Source organism: Rhyacophila brunnea, unplaced genomic scaffold (assembly GCF_057557595.1).
Source record: "Rhyacophila brunnea isolate RB1 unplaced genomic scaffold, BYU_Rbru_1.0 scaffold_149, whole genome shotgun sequence".
NCBI classification, from domain to species: domain Eukaryota; kingdom Metazoa; phylum Arthropoda; class Insecta; order Trichoptera; family Rhyacophilidae; genus Rhyacophila; species Rhyacophila brunnea.
In genome coordinates this window covers 479230-496036 of record NW_028232805.1, presented here as the reverse complement: position 1 = coordinate 496036, position 16807 = coordinate 479230, and the positions used below count along the sequence as shown (strand labels likewise).

Here is a 16807-nt window from a genome sequence, read left to right as displayed (position 1 = left end):
AAACCTAGAGAAGCTTTCAACTATTCCAAACAAAATTGAAATTCCAGAAACCCTACAACAATTTGCCCCATTACCTGACAAATACGATATTAGGCCTTCTACACTTGGGATTTATAATTTAAACAAACCGATCGATAGAATAGTCAGGTTTAAGAAGGCATTAAAATTTACAGTGTTAAACTGCAACTCTCAAGGCAGCTACTACCTGGTATTGGAAACAGACTTTGAAAACTTCAAAATGGAGCCATTCACAACACAGATGAAAATAGCCAGAAGCATGGTTGTTCCTATTTATAAAGAAACCCATATCCGTGGCAGACTATTCAAAATATGTGTCAATGGCGATTCCCTTGTTTCAGAGGAGATGATTCACATTGATCAAACCCATAAAAAACCAGCTGTTGAGAATAATGAATCGTCTGGAAATAGCATACCTGCAAATTCGCTATTTCCAGACGATTCTACGCGGATTGCCTTGTTTGGTAAAATTAGGCTAGAATATTCGATAGAAGTGTCTGAAATGCATCAATTTGATGGGATTGATAAGCAGCATAATTATAAGTTCATACAGAGTAAAATCAACAAGATCAATGATTTTGTTTATAATTTGAAGTATGTGTATGATGAACATGAAATCTATATCACCGAAATATTTGATAGGCGTATTTTTACTTGTAAAAGGCAGGATATCCTTATAATAAATGATTCAAATAGGGCAAAGTTGCCAATAGAATCGAATAATCTGGTCTTAGACCTAGGAACCAACCGAGTGTCAAATGAGATGTTGCGGCCAGGTACGAATTTAACCTGTATGCTGACGACTTTTTCGCAATATTGTGATTTCATAAAGCATGACCAATTCTCCAAAGGAATCCTGAAAGTCCATGTTATTAAGGCATTTAATGTCGAGGCTGTTGACAATGGCTCTGCAGATCCATATGTGAAGGTGTACTTAAACAAGGAAAAGATTTATAAGACAAATACTCGCAAAAGAGAACTGTCTCCGATTTTTAATGAAAGTCTTGAGATTAGAGTTAACAAATATATTGACAGCCTCGGATTTTCTATCTACGACTACAATAGTATTCATGCAAATACGTTGATTTCATTTAAAGAGGTTCCCCTATATAATATAAATCCTGGATATTCAAAATTCGACTTGATTATGTGCAATGCGTTGACGGGCATGCCAACTAAGACCACTCTACAGGTTATTTTTTCGTTTACAAAGGATGATGGACATATAAGAAGATTATTGGATGACCCAATAGAATAAATAGCCTTTTATTAAGTTAATTGTGTTGCCTTTGAGTTGTATTGTCTATATTTCATGCGATTTTCTTCAGTATCCTTGATATTCACAATTTTTGGAGAGTGGGGTGGGCTTGACAAAAACAGTATCCTTACTTAAAGGTTTGGGAGATTCATGAGCTTTTTCCAATGACTCAAGATGATCTATACATGGCAGATATATAAATAAAATGCATATGCTCTGGTTTGGTCCTAGGAAACAAGTTTTTAAGGTTTGTTTGTTTAAAAGAATAAGTTCTTCCCGCTTTTTTGCCCTTATGCAAAATAATATTTTCGATAAGGAACAATATGAAGGCAAAATAATTGGTAAAAAGCCTATAAGTGCAGATCACAAGAGTGCACAAGAAATGGATGAAATGAGACAGAACACTTCTAGCTACAACTATTTGATCAAGTTGGAAGAAGCAAGAAATTGGGCAGATACCTATGTGGAAACAAAAACAATTCCAGAATTTCTGACTGCGCTTAAAGCAGGGACTATTCTTGCAGAGATAGCAAAGGCTAATGGATACCCAATAAAAATCCATAAGCCTCCCTGCCATGAATATTTTGAAATTGAAAATATTGCAAATTTCCTGGCATATCTGAGAACAATTAGCCTAGAGGATCACTTCATCTTCGAAACGGTTGATTTGTCCGAGGGCAAGAATGTTCCGAAGGTGATATACTGTATTCATGGACTGGCCACGTTGCTAAAGAAACAGGGCATTGGAAAAGGAATTACTAGAACTGGCAAAACAGAATTTACTAGGGAAGAGGAGGCATTAGTTGCTAGTGACATTGAAAACATTCGCCATAACTTTGACACCGATAAATTTGCGGAATTGAGTAGTTTGGACGAGGAGTTTAATGTTTCTATGGAATCGAACAACCTTTCAGAGTCTATCAATTCATTGGAATGTAATGCCTCAACAGATCTTGGAGATGCAAATTTGAACATGGAGAATTCAGACGAACAGTTTGATTCTGTCAGAGAGTTGTGCAGAACACTATTGTGGAGAAGTAGTTTTAAAAATATTCTATACACCGGGAAGGTCTCAGTTTTGGCATTGAAAAGATTCTTGGATTTATCTGGTAGTACCGAGTGTCTTTCAGAGGTTAAGAGAGAGATTATTGAAAGATTCAGAAGCAATTATACCATATCGAGAGAAGTTGAAAATCTTCACAGAACCATAAAGTTGCTACTTATCAACCAGAACACTCTTAGAAAGGTTCCAATCCAAAGCTATCCCAAGGCTAATGATTATGGACTGTTCAAAAAGACAGTTTATTTGCTTATCAATGACTATTCCCTTATCGGTTCTATCCTAGATGCCGGCTATGAATTGCCTCTGAATATATTATATGGTGATAACTTTGTTGGCGATTTCCACTTTTCAAAGTTTATCCTTAACTACAACAAATCAAATCCTATCAATGCACCAGAGGTTGTAAAGAAACACTTCATGTCTTCAAGAGTATTCCACTCCATAGTGGACTCATTTTCCACCAATCTTGTTTTTGATCTGAATCCCATAAGTATTCATACAGCAATTTATGGCGAGAATAATCATAAAAATAAGACTGCGCTGTTGGATGAAGCAATTCAAGATCCAAATGTGCGTGAAGAGATAGTGAAAAGATGCAAGTCTATCAAAATGTTTATCCAAGACAGGATTCATTATTTCAAGAATTTGGACCTGCCTTTCTATTGCTATTTGTTTGAGAACCAATTTGATCTATTCATTGAACCTGCAATTTTACTCTCTAATAACTATATTGTTGCAGAATTGTTCAAGTATATTGTTAACAAAAAGAATCTATTCGGAAATGTAATCAATTCATTTGAGCAGGAGAGACTTTATTTCTACAATTGCCAATATGACAAAACTACTGATTTTGACTTTAGTGACTATTCACCTCTTAAGGACTTTTTAGAGAGTGCTGAGTTCACATTCCCCAAGAGATATAGCACAGTGGAAGAAATCAACGATCATTTTATTGATTTTATTAACTATGCTAGTCCTTTAACCCTGGAAACCAACTGTGAGCAGGTCAATAGCATTATTATGGTTTTGAAGGAGAACATGTCAAAGATGGAGGGTGATATGAGAAGATATGTCAAGCAACTTTCTCTTGTAAACAAACAACCCCATGAAGAGGAGAGCATAACTGAAATTGTTGCTGATTTGAACAAGGTGCGATTGTCTGTCGAAGATGCTTCAATTGAATATCCACAAGGGCAGGATTCTGATATTGAGACAACTTTTACAGAACCCAATAAGAAGCCTGCCAGGAATGTCTCCAAGAAGCCATCCCCCATTGATAATGGATATATGCAACAGCAGTTTACTATTAATCTTGATACCCAATTTATAGAACTGGATTCACTTGATGCTAAGGCACTTGAGACGATGATTGATGATGTTAAAGACAGAATCATTGCGCTTATTAGTGTGAGTGGTAAGAATGACTTTATGGAAATGCTATTTTCATCTTATGAAAGTGATGATTCACCCTTTGACCTGAATTCCTTGAAGCAAAGTGTAATCGATGATTTGGAATTTTTGGAAACTAAGGGAATAACATCCAAGTCTAATAAGTATATTGAGATCCTTGAGTTGATTGCAAAGGATATACTGAAACCAGAAAACAAGGAGTACTGCCTCAATGCAGAGACGGCAGATATTCTATTCCAGAAGGGTGTGGCACTCAGAAAACAGATTGATGGGCTGTATACTTATGTGACTGCTCTATTTGAATCCATGACCGAAAATAAGTCTTGGTTCTTTAACGGTCAATGTGAGCCATACTCGAAGTATGGAACTTATAAATACTCCTTAGATATTCTTAAGCCAAAGGTATATGAAAACTTAAACACAGAGAATTTGGATTTCAAGATATCATCTTCATCTCCATTGGTCTTTGAAATTGAAGTTTATTGTAGGTTTGATTTGCTGGCAAAAAGAAAATTGTCATTTGCAGATCTTTTAAAACTCAAAGATGAATCAATTCAGTCCTATGACTTTGAAGGTGTCATGTCTTTAAATACTGAAAGAACCATTGCACTAATAAATGATCAGTACATTAAATATTGAGAATAAATAATGATATTAATTGGCCTATATTTGAGATTGTTGTATCTAATGTTTCACCAATTTAGATATCTAACCTGATTTAGACCTTAATTATTAAACCAACCATACGAATGGCTATTTCTAAAGCATACCAGTTAATACCTTTAAAGTTACAAAGTGAAAAGGTACTTCATAATATATTGTTATCTGCCTCAAACCCAAATAAACACAGCTCTCAAACCAAATCACCAAATATACCTGGATTTCTTAAAATCCCTGCTTTGTATATTTCGAAATTCTATTTATTTGTTTTGCTATAAAAAATATTTTAGTTTCCCCTTCATGTCAAAAAAGATAGATCTATCTACAGCTATTTTGGATACAAGAATCGTAAATAGTCTCATTGTCAAAGGAGAAGATGAAACAGATGTCAAATTGCTCCAACACGAAATTTTAATTAACATCAACAAGGCAGCGGAGCTGGATATCTATTCTGATGGGCCCGTCCGTGTTAAGGGAAAGAAGCAGAAGAGTACAATTCTTACGGCTAGGATTGATGAGAATCTAGACGAACATATGGTAGTTATACCTAAGATGACAAGGAAGAATCTTTGTATCAGAATTAATGATACTGTGAAACTATACGAGGTTGAAATAGAAGATATCCAAGAAGCCCATGGAGTATCTATGTATCCCATTAAAGATACAATCGAGGGTATTAAGGGTGAAATCTACAAGCTGTTCATCTATCCCTACTTCAAGAGTATTCCCATTTGCTTTGTATCAAAGGATTGTATCTACAAAATAAAGGCAGGAATTACAACAATTGAATGCAAAGTTATAGGCCTGACAGCAAGTGTGAATGGAGAAATTGTGGATGTAGATCACGCCAGAGTTGTTCAGGACACAGAAGTAGATTCTACTGGAGAAGTGGAAAGATCATCAATAGAAAAGGAGTATGGATTGATTGGATACGATGATATAGGTGGATGTCGAAGACAGATGGCTCAGATAAGAGAATGCATAGAACTACCTTTAAAGCAACCGGAATTGTTTTCCAGGATTGGGATCAAGCCTCCGAGAGGTATTCTTCTTCATGGACCACCAGGTACAGGAAAGACTCTCATTGCTAAAGCAATAGCAAATGAGACTGGAGCCTACCTGCATGTAATTAACGGGCCAGAAATCATGAGTAAGATGTCTGGGGAATCGGAGAGTAATCTAAGGAAGGCTTTCGAAACTGCAGCACAGAATGCACCAGCAATTATTTTTATGGATGAGATTGATTCGATTGCTCCCAATAGGGAAAAGAGCTCACAAGAAGCAGAAAAGAGAATTGTCAGCCAGCTTTTAACACTCATGGATGGAATGAGTGAAAGATCGAATGTCATAGTGCTGGGGGCTACAAATCGTCCCAACTCTATTGATCCTGCATTGAGAAGATTCGGTAGATTTGACAGAGAAATCGAAATAGGAGTTCCTGATGCATTGGGGAGATTGGAGGTTCTTGGTATCCACACTAAGAATATGAATTTAGCAGACGATGTCGATCTTGAAGCCATTGCCAAGGAAGTTCATGGATTTACCGGGTCAGATCTGGCATCTCTGTGTTCTGAAGCAGCCATTCAACAGATTAGAGAGAAATTGCCACTTATAGACTTAGACAAAGAAAAGATAGATGCCGAAATATTAAATAGCCTCAAGATTAACAATGACAATTTCCGATATGCAATTGCAAATACAGATCCAAGCTCCCTAAGAGAAACAGTCATTGAGACTCCAAATGTTAAGTGGTCTGATATTGGAGGCTTGGAGATGGTAAAGAGGGAGCTAAAAGAAACAGTTCAGTATCCGGTTAATCATCCTGAAAAGTACCTAAAGTTTGGACAAAACCCCTCGAAAGGTGTGCTTTTGTATGGGCCTCCAGGTTGTGGTAAAACACTTTTGGCAAAGGCTGTTGCTACGGAATGTAATGCAAACTTCATTTCCATTAAAGGACCCGAATTGTTGACAAAATGGGTTGGTGAGTCGGAAAGCAATGTAAGAAATTTGTTTGATAAGGCCAGGGGTTCTGCACCTTGTGTGCTGTTCTTTGATGAGATTGATAGTATTGGCAAATCAAGATTGTCTGCCTCAAATGATGGAGGAACTACTGATAGAGTTTTAAATCAATTGCTTGCAGAGATGGATGGAATGAACCAGAAGAAGAACGTTTTTGTAATGGGGGCAACAAACAGGCCTGGGCAGTTGGATTCTGCATTGATGAGGCCTGGTAGATTGGACCAGCTAGTCTACATCCCGTTGCCTGATGAGAAATCAAGACTATCAATTCTAGAGGCTAAATTGAAAAATGCCCCAGTGGATCCACAAGTAAATCTGAGAGAAATTGCAGATCAAACAGATGGTTTTAGTGGTGCAGATATGGCAGAAATCTGTCAGAGGACGGCCAAATTGGCAATTAGGGAATCTATTGAGGCAGAGCTAAGAAACCCAGACCTGAAAGAGGATCCTGTTCCATATCTGACTAAGCAACACTTCAAGGAAGCTCTTAAGAATGCACGAAGAAGTGTTACCAAACAAGAGATTGAGGGATTTGAGCAATTTGCCAGGTCAATGAATGTTGAATTGAAAGGTGATTCCCATGATCCTGATGATGACTTATATGATTAAATCAAGTGAATTCAAACGATTTTTATTTGTTTTATATGATCAAATTAATTGGCGTTTTTTACTTTGGGAGTTAAAACAAAATGATAGTTCCTACTATCTTTAATAACTTTACTCTCGACTCTTGACAACTATTTATTTTATAATTTGCAGTGTTTATATAGATTTAAATTACCGATAGAAAGGAATAACTAAAAAGCAAAAGCACTAGTAGTTTCAAATAAGGATTCACTTTTACACCGTAATGAATCATGAAAGGGAAGAAACTAATTTAATTAAAAAAAAATCAGCCAATAGCCACAAAGGAGTTCGAAGTATTGAACCCCACAAAACACATAACCAATCTGATGTTACAATAAACAGTCTAAAAACAATATCCACTGGAGGTGAATGCTTCCAGAAATAAAATATGATGGCTGTAGGATTGTGTTTGAGTACATCTTTTCTAACTAATATCCTCTAGAAGTGCGAAGTTGACGATTACCCTTCTTAGATTATTTTTGTATTCTTTCAACCAATTTCCCCTTTTTCTATGACGTCTGAGATTATCATAACTGGCCCATCAGCATCGGGAAAGACAACAATTATCAGACATTTACTGCAGAATAAATCCATAAAACTATCAATTTCCTATACATCACGCAAACCTCGCCCGAATGAAACCAATCATGTTGAGTATCATTTTATTTCTAAAGGGGAGTTTGAGCAAAAGATTGCAGAAAACTTTTTTATTGAATATGTTAATTTTAATAATTATTATTATGGGACTGGAAAGATCAGAGACCAGAGCTTTGACGCCATGGCATGTGGAAGCAATGGCTTGTCAAATACTTTCACAAAAAACAGCCTCACAATTTATGATGTAGAAACTGAGGGAATTCGTTTTTACAAAGAATATTTTCCAAATGCAGCTTTTTGGCTAGTTTGTCCATCGAAAGATGCACTAAAAACCCGTCTTACGGAAAGAGGAGTCAAAGAACCTGAATTATCATCAAGATTGGCCACCTTCTATCACTATGAAGAGATTAAGAATGCATTTGGATTCGATGAGTTAATCAGTACAGAAGGGTCTAAAGAGGAAACGTATAATATTGTTGATGAGCTCATCAGTAAATTCGTTTGATTTTTAACATTTTTATTAATTTTAAACACATTGATGCTACAGCAATATAATGATATAGATATTAAGATCTATCTCTTAGAGGGGAGATTCAGGTCTCATCGTGAAATTGTCATAATCCGTGTTGTCGTCATCACCCATTTTTTTCTTATAGAAATGGTTGTATACGTTTAATGAATTTTCTAGTTTCTTCTTTAAACTCTTGTTCTGATGCTCCAATGACTCCATGCTCTCTTTCTTAGATTTCAAATCCTCTTTCATCTTTTTGTTCTTCTCTTCTATACTCTTGTATTTATTCTTCAATTCAGCAAATTGTTCATTTATATCTTTTCCTATAGTTTCATCTTCCTTCATTTTCTGCTCTGTTTTTTCTCGGAATTTTTCCAACTCCGCACAATTTTCTCTAAGCTCTCTAATTGTTCCTGTCGATGCTGCTATTTCATTTCGTAGACTATCCAATTCATTGTCCTTGGCTTGTAATTTTTCGAACAGATTCTCTTTCCTATATTTTTCTAGCTCGTAGCCCATTTGACTGTTCTGGTTTTCCAGATTGTATATCTTGCTTGTTAAATTGTGAAACTCGTCTCTTTCAGAGTTGTATTTGTACTCTATATTGCCTAGATCTGTAGTTAGATGCTCTACCCTTCGTTTATATTCCTTGTTTTCGTTCTCTAGATACTTTACCCTCTCAAGCAACTGCTTGTCCCCAACCACACACTTTTCACGCAGTACCTGGTTTTCCTTTATCAGCTTTACATTATCACTCTCCATCCGTGAAAGCAAATCTCCCAGATATTTCCTATATTGTGTTTCTTCCGGCTTGTTGAACTTCAACTCCAGCTTACAAATATTTCGAAATTCTCCATTTTCTATAAATCTCAATTTATCATTTATAAACACACCACTCAGCTTGTTTATTGATAATGAATGAAACAGATTTACAAGTATCGAGATGAATCGATCATACTCCACGAGAATATCCTGATCCTTTTTCAAAATATAAAAATCAGACTGGCTAATTGTGCAGATGAAAAGAGTAAATATATTATTCATTTCAATGAGACGAATTTCTAAATAATTTTCGTACTTCAAAATATCCACCTTGAAAGAAACTATGTTTGTGGCAGTTGTTAGAACAACTTTACTGCCAAAAATGGACTCGTGCATTCAGGGTTAAAAAACAAAAAAGTAAGTTGGTGAAAGCAAGATTAGGGTGAATATCAAAGGGATTCAATGTGGGTACCTCACCTGAATTAAATAAACGAGAAATTTCCAGAGCCATTTGGATTAATATTTGTATACCTTAGACAAAAAGCTAATCAGTAATAAATCAGTTTATTTGTTGAACAGGTGAGATTGTGTATTTTGACAGCTTCAGACAGGTACAGTTAGTAGATTAGATGGGATATAGGAAAGAATTGACAAATACTCTTCATAATAACGAACACCAAGCAAAACAATGCAGAGAATATAAATACTTATTTTTGTCTTATTTCTGGGTGCTGCATATCTAATCTCTGTGTATATAAGGTATGGCATTCTTATTAAAGCCACTACAGATATTAAGACTTGGATCCTCTCCATCACACCAAACCCATCATCTATTCCATTCAATTCACGATAGAATCTGAACACAGTGGGGAGTAAGTAGAAAGCGAAGCCGGGCGCCATAAATAATACATTCCAGATACTATAAAGTAGTTGGTTTGGGTCTTTCATTTCTCTATAAAATTGGTGCATAGAATAAGCAAGGGGATACATAAGTGCATATGCTGACATAAATCCCATCAAGCAAAAAATCATATCGAATAAACTAAGTGTCAATCCACCCATCAACTTTAAAAATATTGAAACATTAGACATGGGGGTCTAAATAATATTTTTTAATGATCAATCATATATGTGATCATCGACAGATACAAAATTTAATTTGTGAATAATGGGATGAATATGCCGACATTGAAGAAAACCATTATCTGATCTGCCTGTGTTGCTTCATCTATAAACATTTTAAAGTATTTCCATATGTGGATATTAATTTGGAAAATTTTTAAATTAAGAAAAGTTTCAAAACTAGAAAATAATTAAGAGCAAACAATAAACTCTTCCAATTACAAATCTTCTGGGCAGTTATATTTCTATTCTATTCTGTTCTTCAAAGATATTTATTTGTAATATTAAAGTTATAAAGAATTTGAGTTCCAAAGGTAATTTTTCAAAGGACATGAATCTTTTGTAGTCACTAGAATATTGCATCGAACGGCAAATATCCTTAACTGTTGGAATATGAATTCCTTGGTAGAGTGTACCATTTTTCCATTAAATACCACATATATATTCGCAGATATTGGCTTGTGCAACGAGTAATGCTGACTTTCTACAAATCATTGGCTTATTTATAAAATTTATTTCACCCTTTTATGCAAAATGAGCCTAAACCACACCGATCTGACAGGAGGTACAAGCGACAAGAATACAATATAAAAAAACGGTTGGTCGAAAGTTCTCCAGAGGTTTCACCGGTGGAATCATCTACTGAATACTCTCTACAGGCCTATGACTCCGGTAATGATTCTCCTTCCTATCTCCCCGAAAGAAGAGCCCAGATTGAAGATGACCAAAGAAGTGGTTTTAGTGATTCTGAATCTGTTACTAGTGGGGAAGAACAGGAGGCCCTAGAGTCTTCGACTACTCTGAAGGAGTTATTGATTGATTATGCGTGGACCATCAATTTTGTTTTGATTCTGCTCTCTTTTACACTATTTGTTTTTGGATTTTATTTTATTGGCTCAACAATAACGATAGTTAAAGATAGTGGGGTGTTTCAAAACATTTCTCTGGGCTCATGCTCTATTACAGCCGGGATCAGTATAATATCTGCAGTTTTTTTAGAAATCCTCCTCAAATCGATCAGCCTGAATTTATTGAAAAGATCCACTGGAGATGGATCGGTCTGGTTCTATTTCTATGAAGTTAGTACATTTATTTCATGGTCTAGTGTTCTATTTATACTGTACATTTTTATTTCAAGCTACTTTGGCAATTTTCATTTTTTCAATTCATTTCTGATAAATCTGAAGTTGCTGAGCTTTTTAAAAATCACTTTTCTATTCTTCCTTCTCTTTGGTGGTCAAAAGTGTATTGTGAAGTATATCTCCTCTGGATTCAACTATGTAACTTATTTGCGACGAATAAAAAAGTGCCTATTTTTAGACTTTCTAATATCACTTCTAAATAGGATAGAGTATTTTAGCAATCCAGAAAATGACAATAAGGGGGATGGAACCGATAGGATGGACGAAAACGAAATACTAATGTTTGGTTCTCTGAGATTGAAACGGGGAATTGCCACATTCATTTTCAATCCAAAGTTTCAATATTCCGAGAAGATTCCTCTGAGCTTTGCAGCTAAGAGAATTCTTCTTAAGGAATTTGAGGCGATGAACACCCATGGCCTAAAGTTTCACAATGTCATGTTTACTGTTTTAAACGATATTAAGGAAAAATCCCGAAAGCGATCGCTACGAATTTTCCAGCATGTACAGAATGTTCAACCGAATATGACGGTTGCAGACTTGAGAAAATATTTTAGGAGGAGCAGATATTTCAATGTATTTTTAAGAGGCACAAATCTGAGGGAGCAGGATCATATTACACAGTCGTTTATTCAGCGGAATATAGAAAAAATATATAAAGAGAAATTTCTCGTTTTTAACAGTTTATCCCAGGTCAATGCAGCCTTGGAACGTGTAGCGGCCTCTGTCAAGCTTCTTACTGTATTTCTATATTTTATAAGTATTTATATATCTGCCACCGGTGAGTTTTCGACAGTGGGTGGTATTGCCTCGGCAATATTTGGAACTTCTTTCATTGCAAGTATTATTAATGAAAATGTTGTGCAATCAATCATGTTTCTGTTTGTGATTCATCCTTATGATGTGGGGGATAGGGTTTTAATACGACTTGGAGGTGTGGAAGAGAACCTGGTGGTGGCTGAGTTGAATGTTTTCTCAACCCAGTTTTTTAGATGGGATGGTACATCTGTGTTTATTCCCAATAAAGTCCTAGTAAATAGTCCAATATGCAACGTACGAAGATCTGGAGCTATGATGGAGACGCACTCTATCCAGATCAGTCACATGACACATCCTGCAAAACTGGACGAATTGAAGTCTGGGTTGTTGGAGTTTACGAGGAGGAATAGCGAAGACTATACGGATTATATTTTGGTGAATTATGAAAAAATTGAAGATTCTAATAAATTATTTATAAAGGTTCTGATGCAATATAGGAAGAATAAGCAGAATCATGACAAGTATTTGGGCACAAGAAGCAAGTTTATCGGCGAATTGAATCGAATTCTACATAAGCTACAGATCACTTATGAGTTGCCGGTCCAGAATATTGTTTTAAGAAAAGGTTTACTGAAGGACCATGAAGTACCTGACCCATCACCGGATTGGGCCATAAAGGCGAAAACTGGAAAATCCAAATAATAAAGTTTGTATGGACCATGACAATTACGGGGATGATATTGTCGTTGTATTTTCTATGAAGTTCTCCTATTTCTCATCAATTGTTGCTGATTATCTTGGAAAAGGTATAATATTCAGATTCAATCCAGCAATTCGTATACATTTTAAGGTTGTAGCAATACTTCAAATCACAACAATTTATGAATCAGATAAATGGCTTAAGCTCTGGCAAGTTGCTTTGTACAATCTCATAAACGTACATATGAAGATGTCATCTATAAAAGATAACAGATCACACCATATTAATAACATGGATGCCTAAACTAAGAATTTATTAATCTGTGACGTAGTAACTCTTCATAATGAAGAAATACTTAAAATAATATATTAGGCAATTACATTCACAAATAAAGCTCAATGTCAAATAACACTGTGTTGCTCAATATCTTTTGATATTTTTTATAAAACTCCTTCAATGTCCGCTTAATCTCTGAATCATCAAACACCCCGCCGTGACCTGCTGCCAGAAAAGCACCTTCAAGGCTGTCAAGCAATGTCTCCACCCTCTTTTCTTTAGTGTTCAGAAATAGTGAATTCATTATTCCGTCCAGATTCCTATTTATGTCGTTCTTTAATTTATCAATTGCCAAGTGATTGGGGGTCCATTCAAATCTGAAATCTTGAATAACTTCATAATATACATAGTGCATCAGTTTGTTTATTAGGAATATATACTTGATATTCCCGATTCTCCTTCCCAAGTGTTCTACACATTTCAACTTCCATAAAAATTTAAAAATATAAACAAGTCTCAGGACAAACACCTCTTCTAAAACTACTGTTACTGGATATTCTAGTTTACAGTATAGACTAAAAGAGTCCTCCTTTTCAGTACTTAGAGAGTTTTTAACTACAACATCAATAATTTTATGAAACTCACAATTCGGGAAGGAATCCTCCAGAGCCTCTTCAATTTGCGATAGAGCACTCCTTCTGTTCAAACTAGTATCACTTTTACAAGACTCCTTAAATGATTTGTATAGATATTCTATAAAATCAATTCGACCAAATAGAAATGTAGAATAAATAAATTTTAATAATTCATCAATTTTGTAGATTTTGATAAATTTTTCAAGTAGGATTTTGTTTATATTCTTTAGGGCATCAATAACTACAATGGTGGATCTAGGATTCGACAAATCTAATTCAACAATTGGGTCGATATTCGTATAGATATCTATAGACTTCATAAATGAAGTATACTTTCCAATATATGCTATAGTTTCTGCCATAGTCCTACTAATAAATGGAGGAATTAGGCCATAATCCACAGTATGGTTTTTGACAAAATATTCATTGTAAGGATCATGAAATGCTCCAGTATCTATGTACGATTTGGTGCATTCATTATATATGTAGTAGGCTACATCACCAATTTTTGATAGTTCGACAAAATCTTTATTCTTAGAGGTATTGAATGCAAGCTCTTTAGAGACATGGAGTATATCGTCAAAACAACTTGTAGATAGTGCAGTATTTTTTGGAACACTGCTAAAGAGCGGTTTATCCTTTACATCCATGGTATTTTCTCCGTTCAATTTCTCTGCGCCATCTTCTAAAGTATAATTATTAATACGATTGTATAGTGAAGAATCTCCTCTTTTTCTTGTGTTGGAAGCATCATTTTCTCTACTGGAGAGATCATCATCAAATTCTATGATATTCCCATAGTTACTAAAATACTCTTTCTTGGCAGATTCCATGATTACGCTATTGCTGATATTCAACAAATTATTTTGTAGGTAGGTACGGTTTTTAATCAAATCATTAATTCTGTTGATTCGAGATATGCTGTTGAAATGCTTGTACATTTTGGTGTGAATGTCGAAAAAGTCTGCTTCGCAATGGAGAAGTGCATTTTCATAGCTCAAAAAAATAGGTTTAACATGATACAGAAACCTCTGATGTGTCAAAGAATACAGCTCATTACGAATACGATCACCAACAAGATGATATCTACCAATTTCTGTTTTAATCTTTTTGTATATCTTGCCACTCCTAATGATTTCATTGAAAATATTCAGCTGCTGCTCTTGTAGATTGAAAACATTGTAAATTCCTGAAGGGTTTGCCATTTCAATTCTGGCCAAATGAGGCATGTCAAAGCCAAGTGCAATTCTCTTAATATTCATCAGTAAATAAGCCTCCACTGGAATATTTGTTGTAAGTGAGAGGAAAATGTAAGCAAGTTTCTTGGAGGCATCTGACTGTATTTTCTTGTACAGCTCGGTTGCTTTCTTTGATTCAAAAAAATTGCCTATGTTAAATATCTCAGTGTAGGTTATACTCAAATTTATGGATTTCAAAAACGAGACTGACGGTTTCTGTGGAAAAAAAAGATTTCTAATCAACCTCTCAGCTAATTTTTCAAGTATGGAGCTATTTGAAGAAGGATTTACACATGAATTCATTCGATTGAAGGTTAAAAATATTTAGAAATATTTGTAAGAAGGTATGGACAAAATAGGTGACACGAGGATAGGCTAAAACTCCTACAATTGAAAAGATATTTTGATGAAGTATGGACTGTGCCAACCCAACCAATACTATAACTTTAGATACAAAGATTATCTTAATCTATTCCCCAGAATTACAGCCTTAATATCGATTAAAGTAATTTATCAATACTATCTCAACTAATTCAATATCTTTAAATTTCCAGATAAATTGTTAAAGGGTGCAACCCACCAACCTTTGAGTTGGAGATTACTTAACCAAAATATCATGTCTTGTTTCAGTTTATTTATTTACATCTGGGATGTTATCAAAGTATATTCCATTCAGAATCAATAACATTCTTGTCAATCCAGAATCTTTCAAACAACTTATCCTTGTTTACCAGGCCTAAGTAGGCCGATAAACTACAAACAAAATTCCTATTATCAATATTAAAATCAATAAATGAAACTTCAGGAATCATAACCCCAGATACATCATCTGTAAAATGAATTAGTCTATTACTATTCTCAACAATCTGCTGAATATCTTTTTCATCGTGCAAGTTGGAAGAAGTAATGGATGCTTGGGATATCTTTTCTGCAAAGTAAATATCCTCTAGACTTGGGATACTCTTTCCACACATATACATATCAACGGTATTTTCCATATCCATCCAAAATGGCAATGTGATGAGATTGGAAAACAGTTTCATATCATTTTTCATCAGATTGAATTGCTCCCAGTCACCGACAAATCTTTCTTTGATGAACTCTTGAGCATCAATATATTCGTGGTTAAGCACAACCGATTCAATAAAATACTTTTTGTATAGTTTAGTAAAGTTTGGAATCAACTTCTTAATTAATGAGAATACATTGTCCACCTTGTATCCTGGAATCCAATAGTATAGCTCTCCATAAACTTTTCTGCTCTTAATAAACTGAAGGGAACTTTCAAACAGGTCTTTTCGACTTCTAAGTTCCTCACAAATTCTATCTAGTTTTTGAAGCAAATGTATATCTGCCTTAATAAATGATTCTTCAAGGTAATATAGAAGATTTAGTGTTGTGAGTCTTTTTGCTTTCAGTGACTTACGATTTATCGAAGAATCTTTAGAAGCAGAGTCAGGATATAGCATGGACAGATGCGTATGGGGCGAGGTACTCTGCATACGACTAGGTATCTCACTCACTGATTTAAACGATAATGCGGTTGAATGCAACTTAGTCAAATTAAAATCCGAAACAGAAACAGAGTTCACTGCACCTATTTCTCGTTTAGATACGTATTCATACAAATTACATTTACTTGGATCGGCGAAAGAGTTTATATTTCTTTCATCTACCATTTTGGGCAGAAAAATATTCAAAAATACTTTTCAATAACAAATTTGTTTTAGTCAATGAAAATTTTCAGGGAGTGTGATATATAAATAAACAAATGCCATTTTTAATAAATAAACCACATAGATGTATATAACCCTACCAAATGTCTATGATCTATCTGTCATTGGTGTTGTTGGGATTTGTGTACAAAATTAAATTATTTTAATAAACAATTTTATGATAATTAGTGGAGTATACAAATCTTAAGTAGAATAAAATCATTGAGCTCCTGGGAAGTTGTTGGAGAACTCCATTAAAAGACTGTTTCTCAGGTCTAATATTCGACTTTTGCTA

General features: G+C 34.9%; 1 protein-coding gene and 1 pseudogene across 1 annotated transcript; one reads left to right on the top strand and one right to left on the bottom strand.

Annotated features, from left to right (window-relative positions):
• The window catches only part of LOC147075349 (uncharacterized), a 248195-nt pseudogene that overhangs the window by 104896 nt on the left and 126492 nt on the right, over nucleotides 1-16807 (bottom strand).
• On the top strand, nucleotides 4710-7037 carry LOC147075358 (uncharacterized). Its single transcript, XM_085942511.1, has one exon. It carries the CDS (start codon nucleotides 4710-4712, stop codon nucleotides 7035-7037), a length of 2328 nt encoding a protein of 775 aa, XP_085798637.1.